At 30.5% G+C, this 21,631-nt stretch overlaps 2 protein-coding genes across 2 annotated transcripts; one reads left to right on the forward strand and one right to left on the reverse strand.

Annotated features, from left to right (window-relative positions):
- Nucleotides 1-1,555: 1,555 nt before the first annotated feature.
- Nucleotides 1,556-13,435, reverse strand: LOC143068187 (CDK-activating kinase assembly factor MAT1-like). Its single transcript, XM_076242048.1, has 8 exons — nucleotides 13,329-13,435; nucleotides 8,248-8,400; nucleotides 7,238-7,311; nucleotides 5,173-5,276; nucleotides 4,868-5,008; nucleotides 4,329-4,457; nucleotides 3,938-4,059; nucleotides 1,556-2,786 (listed from the first exon to the last, which is right to left on the reverse strand). The coding sequence occupies exons 1-8, from the start codon at nucleotides 13,415-13,417 to the stop codon at nucleotides 2,645-2,647; spliced, it is 954 nt and encodes a 317-aa protein (XP_076098163.1). The 5' UTR covers nucleotides 13,418-13,435; the 3' UTR covers nucleotides 1,556-2,644.
- A 230-nt stretch (nucleotides 13,436-13,665) lies between these two features.
- Nucleotides 13,666-21,405, forward strand: LOC143068190 (tRNA (guanine(37)-N(1))-methyltransferase-like). The gene is made up of 4 exons (XM_076242052.1): nucleotides 13,666-13,716; nucleotides 18,773-18,961; nucleotides 19,357-19,965; nucleotides 21,345-21,405. Exons 1-4 carry the CDS (start codon nucleotides 13,707-13,709, stop codon nucleotides 21,386-21,388), a joined length of 852 nt encoding a protein of 283 aa, XP_076098167.1. The 5' UTR covers nucleotides 13,666-13,706; the 3' UTR covers nucleotides 21,389-21,405.
- The last annotated feature ends 226 nt before the right edge of the window (nucleotides 21,406-21,631 follow it).

The raw sequence follows: 21,631 nt of genomic DNA on the forward strand, positions 1-21,631 counted from the left end.
AAAAATGTGGTGCACCCTGTTAAATAACCCGCTACGCGCGTTATTCAGTGTGCATCACATTTTTTATGTTATTTCTTCATAGACAGAAAAAATATTACAGTCATTCCTTAAAAAGCAAAGGAAGTTAATTATGGATTTGCAGGCTTGTACTTTAAAATAAACATGAATAAAATTAAGGACAGACTTTTGTCATATAATTCCTTTCAGCTCAAATACTGCATCCTTAAGGAGACTGATACAAGTGTATGCTGATATATTTACTTAACCCTTCATAGCCTATAGCTATTAGCAATAGTTTTCTCAAATGTTTGCAGAAACTATTGAAACTCTAAAGTCTATAAGACCAACTGAAAAATAGGATTATGTATTGTCTAACAGATACAACAGCATCAAAACTAATGTTGCACTTTGATAAAATGATGTGAGAAGTTGCATGAAACAGTTATTTACCTTAATGAATGTGTCAATGGGAACAGATTACACCCCTGCTTGCAACCACTATAAAGGAGGATAACTCTAAAATGGTTAAAGTGACACTACCCAAATTTGTACTTAATCTGAGTTTTTTGTTGTAATAAGCATTGTGTATAAGTTTCATAACATTTGCTTCAGGCAAACCTAGAAAACAATGAAGAAAATAAATGTGGAAATGTCCGTTGGACACATATGATGTGCCCCTTGTATATCATATAAAGTTATGAAGGTACATAACTGAAGAACTGTAAAAGTGACACTACCAAAGTTTGTACTTGATCTGAGTTTTGTGGTAATAAGTATTGTGTATAAGTTTCATAACATTAAGTTGAGGTTAACTTAAGTTAGGGAATAGAAAAAAATCATCAATTATAGGTTTCATAACATTTGGTTGAGGCAACCAAAGATAGAGAATGGAAACCTACTTTTGGAAGTACCGAAGGACATGGGTAAAACTTAATGCCCTGCCCCCTCCGTTATGACGGGGGCATAAAAAACAAAAAATCAGCATATTTTTCTTTGGTAAAAAGTCATACTCAATAACAAGGACAAGTGAGGCAACCAAAATTCAAACTTGACCTGTGTGTTGTGGTAATAAACATTGCACACTAGTTTCATTACATTAATGATTTGTTTGATGCAAACTAAAGGACTAAAACGAAAAATTCAGCATTTTTCCCATTTGTAAAGTGCCATAACTCTAGAATGGTAAAAGTGAGGCTACCAAATTTAAAATTGATCTGTGCTTTGCGGTTATAAGTATTGTGCATAAGTGTCATAACATTTATTTGGTTGAGGCAAACTAGTTGTACGGAAACGAAAATTTCTGATTTCTTTTTCAAATGTCAAGGGACATAACTCTAGAACCATTAAAGTGACACCACCAAAATTCAAACTTGATCTGTGTTATGTGGTAATAAGCATGGTGTATAAGTTTTATAATATTCGGTTGAAGCAAACTAAGTAAGAGAAGGGAAACCAATTTGGGATGTACATAATGAAGGACGCACATACAGACGGACAAGGGTAAATCTTCATTGTCTCTCAGCTTCAGCAGGGGCATAAAAATTCAATAAATTCATAGTGTTTTTCTTTTATTTTGTAGTTTAACTCAATTATGTATAAATATCACAATATTCCAATTTGCTCTTACTTATAGTTATTCAAAAACACCCCTGAGTTTTTAAAGCTGCTTTTCATAACTGTACTCTTGCCATGAAAAACTGATGATTTCTTGAACATGAAAATACAAGCAGTTTCTTTAACAAATTACTATACACAGCTTATTGACAAGTTGTCTTTTTTTAATGAAGATAATAAACATAGACCAATGAGATAATATTTCTATAATCTTTCAAATCAAATCTTATTCTATGTTTATTTTTGTTCAATCAGATTTCTTCTTTTATTCACCACTTTTTAACGTCTTGACACTTAACATTTCAATGATGGCAATAACAGTTTGTTTTCAAAACGTAACAGTTTTATAATCAGTAAAACCTGATATCATGAATTGATAATCCACTTATGTGTAATCCTTTTCAACCAAAGATGTACCAAAGAACCAACACACAAAAATATTTCCTACAAACCATGAGAAATGACAGCTTTGAAAAAAAGAAACTCCAAAGCAATTTATTCTTCAGTTTTTCTTATTGAAAAAGGAAAATTAAGCTACCTTAAATCTTCATACATTTTTCTCAATTTCCAATTTGCAACATGGCAGCCTTAGTAATCAGACAAAAACATCATTTTAAGGATACAATTACATAGTTTCTCTTCTCATTGACATGTATATAGCTGTTTAAAACTGACACGACCAGATGCTCAGCAACAATTAATCAAGCATGTTGCATCTCCGTAAAGTATAAGACAGATTCTCATGACAATGTGCATTCATATCAGACTGTCTAATTCAGCAGTTTTATTTAAATTCACCCATGTAGACTTTTCAAATCTAGGATTTTACAAACAAGTGAACACAACCACATTTTTTTCCTGCATAATGATTTTCCACTTCCTTTTTTTGCTGATGATCAGTATATAACATTCAGATGGCCTATAATTTACTTGTCAATCACATGTAATCATTCTTTGAAATTTGACAACTTGTACATTGTGAACTGTCAAACAGTGCATTTCAATTTGTTTGTAACATACTCATCCTCTATCAGCTCTGGTCCATCTGAGGAGCTACAGGGAAATAAAAGAGTCCACAGAATGCATCTTGTAATGCTCTTTGGCAGGAAAATTTAGTATCAAAACCCCCAGCCTTCTCTGAATCTGATGTTGCTCTTACATTGCGCATGTATCTAAAAACAAAGAAAAATGTGTATGATTACTTATTGTGTATTTGATTTGTAATAAGTATGATTACTTATTGTGCATTTGATTTGTAATAAAAGGTATTTTCCATAATAACTGACCTATATTTTTTTTTCTTTGAAGGCATTTTTACGATGCAAGTCCTTAAAAAAATATGTATGAAAAACAGTATTTTAACAGGAAGCTGCCATTACCCCTTCTCATGTTCTCTCTTTTAAAACCCAAGAATAATAAAACTAGAGGCTCTAAAGAGCCTGTGTCGCTCACCTTGGTCTATGTGCATATTAAACAAAGGACACAGATGGATTCATGACAAAATTGTGCTTTGGTGATGGTGATGTTTTTGTAGATCTTACTTTACTGAACATTCTTGCTACTTACATTTTTTTTCTATCTATAATAAACTTAGCCCTTTAGATACAGAGGAAAATATTTTGTAAAAATTTACAAAAATTTACCAAATAAATGAAAATTGTTGAAAATAAGACTATAAAGGGCAATAACTCCTTAAGGGGTCAACTGACCATTTTGGTCATGTTGACTTGTTTGTAGATCTTACTTTGCTGAACATTATTGCTGTTTACAGTTTATCTCTATCTAAAGTAATATTCAAGATAATAACCAGAAACGTCAAAATTTCCTTAAAATTACCAATTTAGGAGCAGCAACCCAACAATCAGTTGTACGATTCATTTGAAAATTTCAAGGCAGATACATCATGACCTGATAAACAATTTTACACCTGTCAGATTTGCTCTAAATGCTTTGGTTTCAGAGTTATAAGCCAAACTCTACATTTTACCCCTATGTTCTATTTTTAGCCATGGCAGCCATCTTGGTTGGTTGGACGGGTCACCGTAAAACTTGGCCCAATAGTTTCAGAGAAGAAGATTTTTGTAAAAGTTAACGACGACGAACGTGGACGCCAAGTGATGGGAAAAGCTCACTTGGCCCTTTGGGCCAGGTGAGCTAAAAAACAACATTTTTTTTCATACTATATATTAGAAAATAAAATGATCGTGTCAAGTTAAAAATAAAAAACCAAAAAGGGATACAAAATCAGCAATTGCCAAAATTTGGTAGACCCTTCTAAACCTATACAAAGTAAACAGAAAACAACAAGATAAATTATTCTTACCCAAGTGATATTAATTGTTCTTCTTCTTGGAGTTCTGGACCACATAAGTCTACATGTATTGGTGAGTATTTGTAAATTTCTATTTTTTCATCTGGCACAGGTAAAAATGCATTTTGAGCACCCTGAAATGTAAATGAACAGTCCATTTGTACTATTTCAATGCTGTCAAAAATTAAAAAAAAACTGTTATGTTAACTAAAAGGTAGTGCTTGCTATGTAAAATATTGCAGACAATTTTAACATAAATTATATCTTGTTCTATTTGAATTTATAGTTTAGGAAAGAATTTTTAGTAATTTCAGGGCTAGATACTCTTATGCTCATTAGATCTAAAATGTGCCATTTTTAAAACAATTTCTAGCTGATAATCATATTGATTGATATGCCTTACCAGTCTAATTCCCGTAGAGAACTGGGTGGCAGGTTGTTGAGGTAGACTAGATTCTATTTCTATATCTTCTTTTTCTTGATCATGCTTGTGAATGGCAATTATGTCTTTTGCTGACATGTCAGAAAACATCTGAAATTAAAGGAAAGGATAACTTTGTCCATTGAACATGTAAATAAATAATTCATAAACTTTAAAAGTTATAAACACCTTAAGTCAGTCCTTTAAGCTTGTAATTCTCAACCAATTAAAATGTTCAGCAGTAAATCATTCCAGCAATTACCAAGGAATGTTTAAGAGGTGTTTTCTTTAAATATATTTTAATGAGGGGAGGGGTACTGAATTCATCTGTATAGTGTTTTTCCTAATATTTACCCATTTTGTGTCAAATTATTCTGCCACTAAATTTTTACCATGAATATGGTCACTTTTGTTTAATGGGAAATCTGCTTCTGTGGTAGTGCCAGGGAATTAACATGAATTTTACTATTGAAGAATTTCTTCAACTAAAAGCTATCTGCTTGAAAATCTTAAATACAAACCAATTCATCAATTAAAGCCTCTTTATTCTTTAACTTAATGTTTTTATGTCTTTTTTCATCCTCTTCTTCTATTTGTCTTCTGATTTCTGAATCTTGTTTTTCTTGCCCAATCAACATCTCTAAATACTCTTCATCTTTGCTCTAGAAATAAATAGCCAAGCTCAAGAATGTTTATATCAATGCATTACTCTTTCACAGAAATTGAAAACAGTTTGAAACTATCAAACACGAGACAAAAAAAATGATTTAAAAGTATACAATTAAGTGTAATTTTTAACTTCTGGTATTACATTATAAAAACTTACCATTTTTGCTCTTCCTTTACTAATTTGCTCTTTATTTTCTTTCTTGTATTGATCTATCATTTTCCTTGTCTCTTCAACATCAATATTATTGGCTAAATTAAATACTGAAATAAATATGTTTTTCTATAAATACAAGATTAGCACTGAGTAAAGTACTGTAAATTCACAATTTATTGTGTTGTTTTTATTATTGTGAAAAATGCTACAGATTTTAATAATTTAAACTCGAATTATGAAATATTTTATATGAATTAAACAGGATTTTTTTCAAAGTTGTAAACATTAAAATCGCATTTAAGTCTAAAATGACAAAATCACAATGATAAATGCACGCAATAATTTCTGAATTTACAATATGCACTCTGAGGAGGGACATAGCAACACAACAATTCCTAACGGCAAAATATTCATAGTTGTTAATGTCATGCATTTTGTGAACAACTTTTGTTACATTCTCAAATATCCCTGATATGGTTGATGCTTGATATCCATTTCTTTCTCAACGAGATATTTCTTGTATCACACTGCATCAAGTGTGACACGAAAAAGTGTTACGAAAAATGCTTTACTTTGATTGTCTTATTAATCATCAAGAACTAATATTGTAACGCTTCCATTTGCTATTCACTAGGTCATTGGTGACTTTCAAGAGTAATAGCAACAGATTTCTTCAATAGTGTACAAATTAAAACACTCACTTTTTATATGAAAATATTCTTTTTATTAAATTTGATGACATTTTCAAGCAAACAAAAAGTTTTAAAATGTCTGGTGTAAACGTCTTTGGAAAGAACAAGACATATGACATTATACTGGTATGTGTTATTCTTTTGTAATATCTATAAACTACTGCATTTCTTACATGTATCTCTTTGTTTGGGATTAAGTGGGCTCTAGGGTATAAATCCATTCCTTTTAAAATATACAATGTTGCTATTTTTTTTTTATAAATGAACTTTATCATATACTAAATAGAAAAAAATAAAATTAAAAAATGGGGTCATCATTCATTTGTGCTCATTATCTGCCACCAAAAGAAGCATGTGTTTTTGTTAAGGTACTTTTTTCTGTTTAAAGTCATATAAAACGAGTAACTGGTGAAAAAAAATGTTTATCCAATTCTTGAACCAATGCATGTATATATCATAAACTTAGTCTTCTGTACAGGATTTTATCATATTTTACGCAAACATATCGTATAATCAACATTTTTTTTTCTCTCTGTCTGTAATGATTTAAAATATGACAGCTTGTTACTTGTTCTAGTTTTGAAGCCGAAGTTTACCGATTGTCACCCTGTAGCGTTATAGTAAACAATCAACAAAGAAGCATAGATACTGATGACATGTTTAACATGTACAATCAGATAATAGTTTATGTCAGTGCCAGATCCATGCGTATTGCGATCCCCAGATTTCTACGAGAAGGGTCACGCTAAGGTCACTTTGCATACATAAAATATGTTGGCGAATTGCTTCCTGGAAGCAAGCAGTTAAAAAAAAATAAACTTCTTCTAAATGTGGACAAATTAAAGAATTTACTTTAAAAAAAGTATATGTACATAAGTTTAATAATGAAAACTATCCATTTTGTCAATAAAGACATATGAATCATTTTTTTTTATTTTGAGGTTTCATATGAATTTAACTTGTAGGAGAAAAAAATATAATGCAGATATCCTTTAAATTTTACATTTGTTAAGTTTAAGTACAGCTAATCATTTTAATAATATAATTAAAAAATATAGGTCACAGATGAGTTAACAAAGATATTTTAATTTTAGAGCAAAAAAAAAGGCATTTTTGTACCAAAGGGAGATAATTTAGAGCTTTTTCAATGATAGAAGTGTTGTAAAGGTCATCTAAGGCTAAAACAAATCATTTTTTTGGTTGATTAATGAACCAAATCATAAAGTATCAACTAATAGTATGATAAATAAAATTTGTAATGAAAAAAAAATGTTTAAAAATTTTTTCCTCTTTCATGAATTTCCATGGGTAAAAAAAGAGTGCAAGAACATATATAAAAAGGGATAATACACATCTTTATACAGTCCTAATCTTACCTATAGTTTCTATCATCTCTAAGTAATCATTGTATTCATTCAGACTATTAAAATCATCTTCCTTTTTGTTGAAGCTGAAAACATACAAATAAAATATGATTAATTTTAATTTATCAAAGATTATCCTAAATTAATTAAATGTTTATTTATCATATATAAGTGCTTCAGCTATTATCTGTGACAAGTTAATGAAACAAACAGAATGCATGATATTCTAATGCAACATCATTTGTAACGTTCGTCTTGATTGGATAAGGTCACTAATTTTCATGGCATTAATTCACAATTGATGCTATGAAAATGTACGCCCAGATGACGTATGTCAAAGTTTAAATATATGTTTTAATGTTGTTTTCTATCAGTTTTATTAGAATGGAGATAACAATATTGTATTTTGGGCTCTGATGGCATCATTTGGTGATTTTATTGTCTCAAATACCCATTTATTCTGTTTATCTTTCATAAATATATTCATATTTTATCAAATCACCAATTGATGCAATTGAAGCTTAAAATACAATACAGTTATCTCCTAATTATTAAAGTTAACACCATCTTCTGTCATGACTGTCTTCAATGGTTACTGAGAAAGGTACAACTATTTTAGTAGTACAGTTTAACTAATTAGAGCTTTCATTATTTACCTCTTACAATATAAAATAATAAGAACATTAATCTAAACATCCTGCAATTATTCAATCTTTGAATATAAATATACTTTTAAGAGGGGGTCGGATCCCGAAATCCTGGGCTTAAAAACATGAAATCCAGAGGTCCAAATTTAAAGAAATTGAAATCCAGACATCCTAAAATTCAAATAAAGAATTCCCTGATCCTGTAAGGATCAATCCCAAAAAACTGTGCTTGAAAACACCAGATCCCAGAGTCCCAATAAAGGTTTGACTGCCCTATTTTAAAGCTAAATTTTGAATCCAAGATGGAGATTCTGGCTCACTTTGACTGGTGTGATCTATATCTACATTTTATGATCATATACAATTCAAACGTACTCTCTCAAAATCTTTTTTCGAATGTCTACTTCCTTTTCTATATAAGGATCTTCAAAGAGTTGTAGTCTAAAATTGCTTCTTCGTAATGCTGTACCACATTCAGGACAAGCTCCAGAACCTTTAATGAAGAGCAAGTCTACACAGCTTTCACATCTGAAATAGATAGGTAAATAGTCAAATATTGTTCTATACAACTCTAACATCTGTTTTAAAGAAAAGGATCAAATATTTTTATGTATTAGAAGATTGGCTTTACTATGCTCTCAGAAGTTTTGAACATCTGAAGTACATGAAACATTTTTTAATTCACATGCATGTATTACCAGCATTAATTAACAATTTATAGTCTACAAATGTATAGTCTACAAATGTAGTATTTCAACTGTAAACATGTCCTAAGATTGTCTATAATTGCTTACATCAACTTCATTTGAATTTTGTGGAAAGTTGTCTCTTTGACAAGCACACCACATTGTTATATTATTTTTTTTTTTAGTTTTAGTTTCTGATCTGCATTTTACTATAAAATTATTTCACCCTATAGAATTCGATGTTTGCTATACCGCTGTTTATTTCAACGCACTTTATGAAAATACTTCTGTACCAATCAAAATGAAAATTGTTGTAGTGTTTTGAAAAATGATTTTACTTTGTAGTAACGTATTACTTTGAAAACATTTTATGTTTTAAAAGGACAAATTTTCTGTATAAAGTCAAAAATTATGTGAACTTTTGAAGCCGAAACTTTGAATGGCATTAAATACATAAATGAAAGATCCAAAAACTGTACCAATACAGAACGACATGTTTATGAAATTATAGCAAAACTTTTGGTTGACAAATTTTTATTCGTTATTGCAAAAAAATAAATTTTGAATATCTTACATTTTCTCCCTACCAAGTTTACCCCTATTACTTATTATAATGTGGACCGGTCATTGTTATTGAATATTACGCAATTTGATTGGGTTAAGTTATTATTAGTTTACCTTCAAACTGTTTATGCTTTTCATACATGACTATTGATTAAATCAGAATGTGTATGATTGTGACAGAAACTAAAACGACCTTCAAACTGGACACTGGATGAGTCCATGTTATGTTTTATCAATGAAAGTATAGGTATGAAAGGTAAAAATTGCCAATCCTCCTATTTTCACAAAATTGTCCAAATACAGAGCAGATAGATTATTTTTTAATAGTCAATTGCAGAGAAAAACAGAAAAAGTTAACCAATAAGACGTTTTATTCCAATCAACTAGTCATTTTTCGGAGAGAGATGCCGAAATACACTTAACACACGGCTACGCCAGGTAAAAATATTATTTATCTTACAAAACAAACAACATTTTTCTATCTCATAGGAACATGCTAATTACAATTATTCCCAAACTAAGGAAGTCATTAAATAAAGTCAAAATATATCCGATCTACCTATTTTTGGTTTGGAGCAAAGAAGTCAATACGATCGATTTAAGGTCAATTTCGTCTACCTCACAAAATCTTGTTAGGCACTATAGAGTTCTTGTATATATTTTTTATTTTTTTCAAGTTAAAAATAATTTATTTTTTTGCATTTAATTTCTAATTTTTATAATGTTTTCTATTACAGGCCAATACTGATTAGTTTCAACGATTCAGTTTCCAGATCCAATGACAATGTATTATAAAACCGGATGTTGGTACACATAACCTAAGAAGGCCAATTTGTTAACTCATCACTCATATGGGGTCGTGCAGACACTACTATAGAAGTACCCTTCATATCATCTGTCTCCCTCTACATCTCTCTCGATATAGATCTAGCTCTCTCTCTTACTTTTTAAAAATCTTTCTAGGTTTTCACAGACGGTACGTCTAAACACGGCTAAGGACTCCTTAGTGCACTAAGGACTATACAATGCCAATAAGGACTAGGAGGAGTGCTGTTATGTGTATTATTTTTACATATTATGTTAGAGATTGATATTTAGTGCATAAATTTCAAATTTTATAGAAAAATAATCATAAATAAACAAGATATTCAACATTATTTAGGCACGTGCCCGTTTTTCTTTGATATGCCGAAAATCAATGAACCGTTTGACACGTGCCATATGACATAACAACTGATTAAACAATCATAATCGTTTTGTTTTATTATAAGTAATAAACGATTGTATCGAAAAGATGTATGCTTAGTATTTATAATTTTGTTTTTGTTTTACTTTCCCGACAAAGTTATTTGCCACATGTGCACGACTTTGATTTGCGCCAACTAAATGACTAATACGTTAGAGTGTGGTCAGCTTGTTATGCAAGAGATACGAAGACAAAAGGAATAGATATATTATTGATAAGTGTTTTGTTTTTATTTTAATTTCGACAAAGATGCGTGTATGTACAAATGGTTTCACTAAAAAATTACGATGGAATTGAGAGAAAAAATCATGTGGCTTCATCGGGGTTTATGAAAACCACTAGTTTTCAAACAGTTTGATATCTGTTCATACATTAGTTATTTGTTTGTATATGTTTGACATGTTTTTTCTTAAAGTAAAAGAAGTTGAAACAAGAATGTGTCCCAAGTACACGGATGCCCCACTCTCATTATCATTTTCTATGTTCAATGGACCGTGAAATGGGGGTCAAAACTCTAATTTGGCATTAAAATTAGAAAGATCACATCAAAGGGAACATGTTTACTAAATTTCAAGTGGATTGGACTTGAACTTCATCAAAAACTACCTTGACCAAAAACTTTAACCTGAAGCGGAACGAACGGACAGACAGACTAACAAACAGACGGACGAACAAACGAACGGACCCACAGACCAGAAATCATAATTCCCCTCTACTATCGTACGTGGGGCATACAAATAATTTCCCGATTTTTAGTCAGATTAAGTTTCATTTTCAAATATATAAAAGAGACAAATGTTTTTTGAAATGTTCCACAGTTTTTAGTATATATATATCATTTTATTCTGGTATCACCTAAGTTGGAAAAAGGTATACAGAAAAACACATTAGTTTACATTACATTGCATATATGTACATTTGTTGAGGAAGCATTAAATATGAGTTTTTTACAACGGTATGATCAGTATAGCCGACAGGTTAACATCAGAGAGAATCCAGTTTGTCATTTATAATTCTAATAAATTGACACAATTTTCGAAGTTTAGATTTCTGTTTTTGGTTCATAATAGCATTAAATTTTAAAACATTAAAGTTCGTTAGGTATTTCTTGTCAATAAGTAGTGTTCTATCTGTCAAGAGACTGCTGCATTCCATTACATAGTGGTATTCGTCACCTATAGCAACTCTGCACAACAGAGTACAGTATTCACGAAAAATTTTCAGTATGTGTTAATTTAGAGCTAAAAAAAAAAAAAGATATAATTTTGACAGAGAAAGAGAATGCTTCGTATGAATGCCTCGAAAATATTTATCACATGATGTGTAAAAATATTTTTTGTAATACAATATAATTTGAATTTTTAAACCTAAATATATCACGTGAAAAAATGAAAAAGCTGACAGAAATATTTTCAACTATAATTTCTTGAAATCTATTTTTCTTAAAGAAGAACAAGTATGTCAGAAGGAAATCCGATTTGTATTTTTTTTTTAACAAATTGTCTGTTTAACATATTGTACGAAATAATTTATGAAATAATGACCATGTGGTATCGTGTGTGCTTTACTCACTGTTGAAGGCCCGAAATATATTGCTCAAACAGGTCATATATCAACTTAGTGTGGTTGCATGAAGTAAAAATGCATTATCTTATTGGTTTCGTTTTGTCCAGTAATACATTGCTTAATGTCTTTATATATGAAAATAAATTTTGAAAAGTGCACCACAAGAAACAAACTAAAGTGTTCCAGCTCCATACCAGTCTATTCTTCAAACGCATGTCCGTCGTCACCTGTCATCACATTCAAGCACGCTTGCAAGAAATAATAAACAGTATAGAGATACGGGTACAATACACATTATAGATAATGTGTCCGACCACCTGAACAATAGAATTGGTTCCAACGACAAAGAACTCTACGAAGTATTAGATTCAATTTTCGGTTCTACCGGACTTATCACAGCCCAAGATCAAGATGAGTTTAATGAAAAAGCAACTAACACCTCTGCCGGTTATCAAAACTTCAACACATACTTTCAAAATATATATATAAATGTGAAATAAATATTTAAAAAAAAATATATTTCAGTCACTTATTAATATGAACATCAAATATAAATCCGACATAAGATATATTGTTCTGGTGACAAATTCATTATTTACAAGAAATATACACTTGAGAAAATACTTCTTCATTCTGAAAAAAAATATTAATAAAATTTCAACAACAATTCATTTATTAGTATCCAACTTTACCAAACTTGTCGATTAAACAAAATAGATAGCAGGATTCCCGTGTAATCAGTTAATATATAATTTGACACGTGTCAAACGGTCCATTGATTTTCGGCACATCAAAGACAAACAGGCACGTGTCTAAATAATGTTGAATATCTCGTTTATTTATGATTATTTTTCTATAAAATTTGAAATTTATGCATTAAATATCAATTTCTACCTTAATATGAAAATTTTTTACATGTAACAGCACCCCATCTAGTCCTTAGTGGCATGTTATCAGTCCTTAGTGCACCAAGGACTCCTTAGCAGTGTGTAGCAGGCGCGGATGCAGGAATTTTCGAAAGGGGGGGTGCAAAACATATGTCCCGATACAAATGCATTGATCGGCAAAAATAAAGGGGGGGTGCGCACCCCCGGAACCCCCCCCCCCCCCTGGATCCGCCACTGTTTAGACGCACCCTTTCACAGATCTATCAACTTTGCCAGTCATTAAGGTCAGTGTAAGCTCAAGTTGTGAGCACTTAAATGTTAATTGTAAATTCACTCTGTAACTGAAACTTGTGTATTAAAGCTTGTAAGTTGTACTTGTTGTATCTTAATTAATAAATTTTAACTTTTAGACTTTTTAGTTTATATTTCATTATTGTAATATTGATTCAATTTCATTGAAGTGTGGATTTTATATCATAAGGATTAATTTCATTATGTACAACATACAATGAGTGTCCACAGATATTAACAAGCAATTTCAATGAAGGATTTCTGTATTTAGTTGTTTTACATCTTGGACACCCTTGATCATCCATGCTGAGATACAAGGGAGATAATTCTAGGGAGACATCATTGAGACTTTTTTTGTAGACCCTAAAATATGATCTATATCATTGAGTTTGATGCTATTTCATATCAAATTTAACTCATTGATTTTGAACGATGTCAACTATATGAAATTTTACAAGGAGTAACAAGATATCTGTCTACAAATAGGCAATGCATTATTATTACCTATTAGTAAACTCTCCCACTCTTTAGTAAAGAGGACCAAAGAGTATCAACTTCCTGTTGATATTTTTTTGCACGTTTCTCGATGCAGAAATGACAAAACGTCTTTATCTTTGAAAAGTTCATTACCAAATAATTTCATTCATGTTCATTAAACAGCTTTTTCATCGATGTATTCCGAGATTATCATCTATAGATTCCAAAAGACTTGTAGTTGTAAGAACTGAAACAAATGGACATAAATTTCTCCAAGTTGCAAGATACAATTTTTTTGATAGAATACCTCCGATTAATTTACAGGCCATTTCATCAAATTTCTTTGATATTTTCAACGATTTAAAATTGAAAATGGAAAACATTGACTCTGAGTCTGAGGTGTCAGAATTGTGTCCCCCTAAACATGTTATAGGAATGAAAGTTTTAGACAAATCTGCCTTCAAAAGGACTTGTAAAATTCCAGGAGTTAAAGTACCAATTAAAGCAATAAAACAAATGAGTAAATGTATGAAGTTATCAATGCTGAGGATGCCAAAACTGAAACCCATAGCAGATCTTGAAAACTTTGATCCTGATTTTAAATCACACAAGCTATTTCTTCTCAATCCATTGAAATACAAGTCACTAGACGATTTTAGCAATGAAGAAAGACAAATGTGCAATGAAGCCGACGTAGACTTGACAAGTTTTCAGAAGTATGATACAGATTTGTGCTATGATAATTGGACAGCTTCAGAAATTATTCCAGCTATCGTAAAAACAAATGTCTCTGGATTTTCCATTATAGGGCATATAGCCCATCTTAATTTAAAAGATGAAGTCCTCCAATATAAACATATTATAGGTAATCATGGTAATGATAACTTTTAAAGCAGTTGATGAGTTGTGGGAAAACTGTTAGTTTAGTAGTATAAGTTAGAGAAAATGTTGGTTTGTAATAATTACTTCATGTACAATCACTAAATGACATTGCATTCACATTTTAGAACAAATACATTGTGCATGCACATTCAAATGTATTAATGTACCTTTACACAGATATGATATACAGTTGGTATATATTTTTTTTCAAAGACAAGTGCCTGTGTCCTTGTCGAATACTTGTCTTCTATTTAAATCTACATGGTAGCCAGGGTTTCCCCTGGGTCAATTATTTTTTTCGCCACCTCTTTCGCCAAAACAATATATTTTTCGCCACTTTGTTATTTTTTTCGCCAAGTAACATTATATATTTTTTGTTTAATTCCCCCCCCCCCCCTTCAAATAAGTTGAGTTTACCCCATCGTTGTCTATGATTATTCTCTCAAACTTATCTAAGAGTCTACGTTACAGTTAAATTGTAAAGAATAAACTTTTAACTTTAACTATTAAAAAACGGAACTTTTTTTAAAAGGGTGAAAATTCTTTATATATGTAAATGAAAAAGTTGAGATGTAAAACTATGCTTGAAACATGTCGTAACACATAAACGACTTTAAAGTACTCTTTAAAATCAATTATCGATATCAAAGTCAAAGGATAAAGTTTTAAATCAAAGATATTTCTTGCTTTTAATAAATTTTCGTCATAACAACAGTTTTCTTTTCTGGACTATCATTATGAGGAGAGGAGACGTCAAAACTTTGCTTCGAACACGTGCGTCGCAAAGTAGTTAATAAATGATCCTTTTGTGACATATGACGGACGCCATTTAACCATATCATAATGTCAAAATACAATTAACACCTTTATTAATTAGTCCTTTGTTGTCGATATCACACAATGCAATCAGCTGATTATTGATTTTCTGTCTAAATGTAAACGAGTTCAAGGTGAATTCCGAGTATATTGTCTGATCAGGTAAAATCTGAGAAACCCGAAAAAATGTAAATAAACAAGATGGCTGAAAATAAATCGTATATATATTTCTTTCGCCAATGACGAATTTTAATCGCCACAATTATTATTTTTTCGCAAATTGCGAAAATGGCGTCCGCCAGCGGAAACCCTGATGGTAGCTCAAAGTAAAAAATGTATTTAATCTGCTATTACTAATAAAGTTATTTCTTTCTTCACTTAAAAGTTGACAACTTTCCATTAAATAAGGTTGTGAGTAATTAAAAAAATACACATTTGCTTTGCTCAATGATGATAATAAATTTGACCATGTTGTTTGTTTTTGTTTACACTTCTTTTTATTACATGAGGAGTTGCAATTGGTGATCTGTAGTACATGTACTCGCTATTGTCAAATATTTTTAGTTATTTCTGTCATCCCTTCTAATGTATTTTGTATAGAAAAAAAAATGAATGAAACTATACATTTTATTTAATTAGAATAAGAGTAAATTGGTAAATATATATTAAACTCCCCAAAACATAGAAGTTATACAATTACAATAGTACATGTATAACTATAAAGTTTGTAAATAACTCAACCAGTCTCAATTACATTGTTGTAGCTAAAATATAAAAAGAAAGCTTAAGACTTGAAAGAAAGTTTGTGAAAATTGTTGGCTTTAATTTACTTGGAGACTCCTTTTATGTTTTAACAGTTAAAGTGAATTAACACATGATTAATTAGGCAAGGGTCAATGTACATTTTGAATTTGTAGATATATTGTATAGTATAATAGACAGTAATCTTTTTATTAAAAGCTGTATTTTGAACTCTAGCTGTCTTTTTTATTTAATTTAAATAAGTTTAGTTTATGGGTTAATGTCTGTTGAATTGGTATTAAACTACATGTAGACAAGATCAGTTTCTTTTATTCATGTGAAGTAAGAACTGTATTGGAAAGTCCAGTAATTAAATTTTTTTTTAAGAAACTGTATACTGTAAATTCAGAAATTATTGTGTGCATTTATTATTGTGATTTTGTCATTTTAGAGTACATGTACATTTTAAATTGTGATTTTAATTTTTACGATTTTGACAAAAATCCTGTTTAATTCATCAGTCAAGGGTCTAACTTAAATAAGTTATTAGAGAAAAATAACAAACAAAAATTAAAAACCAATTGTTCAGAGAACAATTGTAGGTCTTTCCACTAGTAAAGATCTATTTTGATATTGAAATATTAAAAATCAGTTTAAAATGTTAGTTCCTATGGCTTTATGATGTATTTATATGAATTTAAAGCAAAGGTCAAAATCTAGAACGTCATATCAACCTATGACCTTGACCTCAATTTCAAGTTCACAAACCAAGGACCTTAAATCAAAAGACCCAAGGTCTTTAATATGTTTGGTTTATTAGTAATATCACTTTACGCGTAATTCTAAATGTAAGATGGGCAAAAACTCCCATTTATTGTCTGCGCACCCTTTCAATCAAAATATACAAGTAAGGACATGTCGCAACTAACAATTTATGAAAAATTAATTGTCGATATGTCATAAGGTATTTGAAAATAAATGAAAATAAGCCAAAAATTTAGAATATGACCTTGACCTTTGACCTTGACCTCATTTTTATTATTTTCGACCAAGGACCCCAAATCTAAAGACCCTATGTCTTTATCACATATGGTTTACCATTTAGAAATGCATATCACTTAATTTAAGGGAAAAGGGGGAATAACTCTCATATGGAGTCTCCGTAAAGCTTCGGTCCAAATGAATATCCTAATCCTGAAGATGTAACGAGCAATTTGGTAAAATAAATTTGTCGTAATCTTTAACGGTTGCGTAGGAGTAGTGGCCACAAGAAAAACAGTGTTTGGGGAGATAACTCTTACAACGTAAAGTATTTTGTTACACAGTTGTAAATTTTTAAAGCGTATAAACTATACGATACCATATTCCAAATATCTAAGCGACATCTTTTGAAACATCAATAATACGCAAGAAAAAAAATTAGGCGGAAGAAAAAAAAAAAAAAAATAATAATAATAATCAGAACAAATTCAATAGGTCTTTCCACGGAAAGGTGGAAAGACCTAATTAACATGTTGTTATTGTGGGCTAAAATATCAAAATACTGTAATAACATATGTATGTTACATGTTTCAAGGGGACAATATACAAACTTTATTTTGTTACATTTTTCACAAGTTCTATTGATATTATAATTTTCTTTATGTATACTAAACTTTGCAAAGATATAGCAGTTCATAGTTAACCAGATATGCCTAATACACCTATGTTATTACAGAAAATATATTCCTACAATAACCAAAGGGTGTTATAACAGCTTCCCTACATCTCTTTAAAGCCTTTGCTCATGCATATATCACAATGTATTTCAATTCATTGTAAGAAATGATGATCAGAACTTGTAATGAAGCACTGCGCAAGATTCCAAGAAATTCTCGAATGTCTCATTTACTGTAATATAATAAGTTACATGCCTGTAATAACTAAGCCTTCCCTCAAAGGCCTTGTCTCATTGATTTACTATGGTTGATAAAAATTGTATTAATGGAATTAGAAAATTAGTTATCAAGGTAATATATTAATCTACTGCGCAAAGTTTCAAGAATTCCCAAGTGCCCACAAAAGATAAAATATTTATGATATATTTAACTGATAACAAACATATGTTATTACAGGTTAAGGAAAAAAAGAGTAGACAACTCATAAAAGTGCCTGTAATAACACATGCATGTTATTTTTCTCTTATAACTTATTTAAGTTAGACCCTTGACTGTTCATATAAAATATTTCAAAATGCGATTTTAAATTATAGCGTTAACAATTGCAACTCTGTCCTATTTTTCACAATAATTAAAAAATCGTAATAATTTCTGAATTTACAATATTTATACCCATTTATACCCTTAAACTTAAGGGACGACATCAAAAGTTCAATGAAGGATAAAAAACTTAATTCACATAGTTTTTTTACTGACCCTCACACCCCCCCTCTTAACTTAATTTGGGAAAAATTGATTGACCAAAAGGGATATATGTAAAATCGATTTAAGATTAACAAAACTTGCAGCAATGTTGACCCCCCACCCCAAAACTATTTGATTTAAGTTTTTTATCCTACATTGATCTCTTGATGTCGTCACTAACAGCACATGCATTCTCCTGTGTTCTGGTGAAAAAATCAAATTTTGAGATAGAAAAGCATTTACTACAGTACCTAAACAGAACTTTGATATGTTATATACCTGTACATGATATGTTACTTACCTTGTATCAGTATGTTGATCTTTCTTCAATTTTTATTGCAGGCCAGGTTTTAATGGATAAAAACCCTTCAGTGAAAACAGTAGTGAACAAAACTGGTCAAATAGATAATACTTTCCGTAATTTTAAAATGGAATTAATAGCTGGGGAAGACAATATGATGGCTCAAGCAAAAGAACATGGATTTACATTTGAGTTTGACTTCTCAAAAGTATATTGGAATCCCAGATTGAGTAAGTTTTACGATTTTTTATTTGTTTCATTTCAATGCATAATTTATGCGACACCTGTCCTTAGTCAGGAACCAGCTGTTGCTCAGTGGTGGTATATTGATTTAGTTCATAAGTCTTTCTCATTTTTTTAATATTTTTTTTTAGATTAAATTGTTAGTTTTCCTGTTTGAATTTGTTTTACACTAGACCTTTATAGCTTGCTGTTTTGTGTTGAAGGACATACTTTGACCTATAATGGTTTACTTTTTACACATTGTGACTAGGATGGAGAAATGTCTCATTGACTCTCTTATCACATATTTTAATCTTTACTTAACCCACTCCCTCTCTAATAAAATGCACCCTCATGAAATTTTGATGATAACCAAAATGTTTTATATGTTGTTTACTTGTAGGTTCTGAGCATCAAAGGGTTGTTAAAGAAATAAAAGAAGGAGATGTTGTCTATGATGTTTTTGCTGGTGTAGGACCATTTGCTATACCTGCTGCTAAATCAAGGAAAGCTATTGTTTTTGCTAATGACTTGAATCCTAGTTCTTATGAAAGTCTTTGTAAAAACATCAAACTAAACAAAATTAAAACAGAAGTAAACTGCAGTAATTTAGATGGGAGAGAATTCATCAAGACAATAGTCAAACCTGACATTTTAAAAAGATGGAAAAATTATAAGGAAACAGGAAATAAGACAAATTTGAAAGTTGTTATGAATTTACCAGCCCTTGGTATTGAGTTTACTGATACATTTCAGTCATTATTTGTTGATATTGATGACAACATAAAACCTACATCATCTGATTTACTTCCTTATATGTATGTGTATTGTTTTTCAAAGAGTGAGTCACCTGAAGCTGATGTGAAACAGAGAATAGAGAGTACAATAGGATCACCATTACCAGATAACTTTACCATTCATAATGTTAGGAATGTAGCCCCTAAAAAAGAAATGATGTGTGTGTCTTTCCATATGTCAGCTGAGGTTCTATTTAGACAAAAACCAAAGGAGGGTAAGCTTTAATTTTAATTTATTCTACAAGCATGATTTACTATAGCAGCAAAACAGTTTTTTTTTTGCATATTCAGACAACTACATTGTATATATATTAATTGAACAAATACACAAACAAATATCCCAATTGCTTACTGTTCATTTGAGTTTTTGAGGGATTAAATTTTATCTGTGTTGTTACCACTTACTTTATGCCCCCACCATAGCAGAGGAGGCATTAAGTTTTACCCTTGTCCGACTGAACATCCATCCATTTGCATGTCCCGAAGGTTGTTTCTGTTCTCTAACTTTAGTTTGCCTCAACCAAATGTTATGAAACTTATACACAATGCTAATTATCACAAAATACAGATCAAGTTTGTATTTTGGTGTTTTCACTTTTACAGTTCGAGCATTATGCCTGTTTAAAAATGGATAAATTGCTGATTTTTTTGTTTCCGTTCTCTAACTTAATTTTGCCTTTACCAAATGTTATGAAACTTGGTGATAATTATTACCAAAAAACTCAGATCAAGTACAAGTTTGGGTAGTATCACTTTAATGTTCTTCAGTTATGTCCCTTTATAACTTTATATGATATGCAAGCAGGGGCATCATCTGTGTCCCATGGACACATTACTCATTTATCTTAAGACATCATTTATTTCTTTAACACAAGTACCTGAATACTATGACTACTGGTGTAATTACATTTACTAGTACATCCTGCAAAAAGCTTAAGTTAAGTACACACTGTAAGTATATTCAGTTAAAAGTTACTTTTGGTTGTTCGGTGAGTGAACCACAGTCAAGGTGATTACTGGTAAATATAATAAATAAAAGTCTGATTTACAACCATATTATGAACATATCACTCACAATAATCACCATTCAATGTGAAAAATCACCACAAAGAGTGACCGTCTTTTGTCATTTCTTATTTTTCTTTTACCATTTGGTGAATTTTATGGCCATGGTCTGTGTTTGACACTCTGAGTCTGGCATACAATGTTTAGGATGTTTAGAGTTCAATATACCATAAAAACACCTCACACCTGTCATTTACTCATCTGATTATTGTTGTAGACTGCATGATGACCTCTAGATGGCTTTGAGTTAATAATCTCAATGTGTTGCTGGCTCATTGATGCATACCCAACATCTTCTTTTGTTTATACATTTATTTGTTGTTTATTTTCTTAAATTATAGGAGAGACATTGTTAGATCAAAATTGTGATCTATTTTAGAGTGGATAGATTTACTTTTTAATGGATATTGACTCCATTTGAATGATTTATCAGTAACCAAAGATGTTTGTATAATATGTATAAAGGTAGATGTATGTTGTCATAGAACAAAGTGAAACTTTAAAATATATTATTTCTCTTTTTTTTAAGGTGATGGACCTGAAGTGAAGAAAAGAAAGATAGAATCAGAATAAAATAACAGTTGATTATTTACATGTGTTAAATTAATTTGTCATTGTACAAATATACTCTGAAACTGCTTGGTCAATTAAAACAAAACTTGGCATGAATTATGTAGGGTAGGTCTTTAACAAATCTTCCTCACTTGATTCTGATGTTAAGAAAACTATGGCTACCAGAGAGGCTTGTATAATTATGAGTGGCAAATTTTTAAGATCTTCACTGAAATACAAAGGCAAAAAATGTTGAAACTTCAA

The sequence above is a fragment of the Mytilus galloprovincialis genome, chromosome 3 (genome assembly GCF_965363235.1).
Source record: "Mytilus galloprovincialis chromosome 3, xbMytGall1.hap1.1, whole genome shotgun sequence".
NCBI classification, from domain to species: Eukaryota; Metazoa; Mollusca; class Bivalvia; order Mytilida; family Mytilidae; genus Mytilus; species Mytilus galloprovincialis.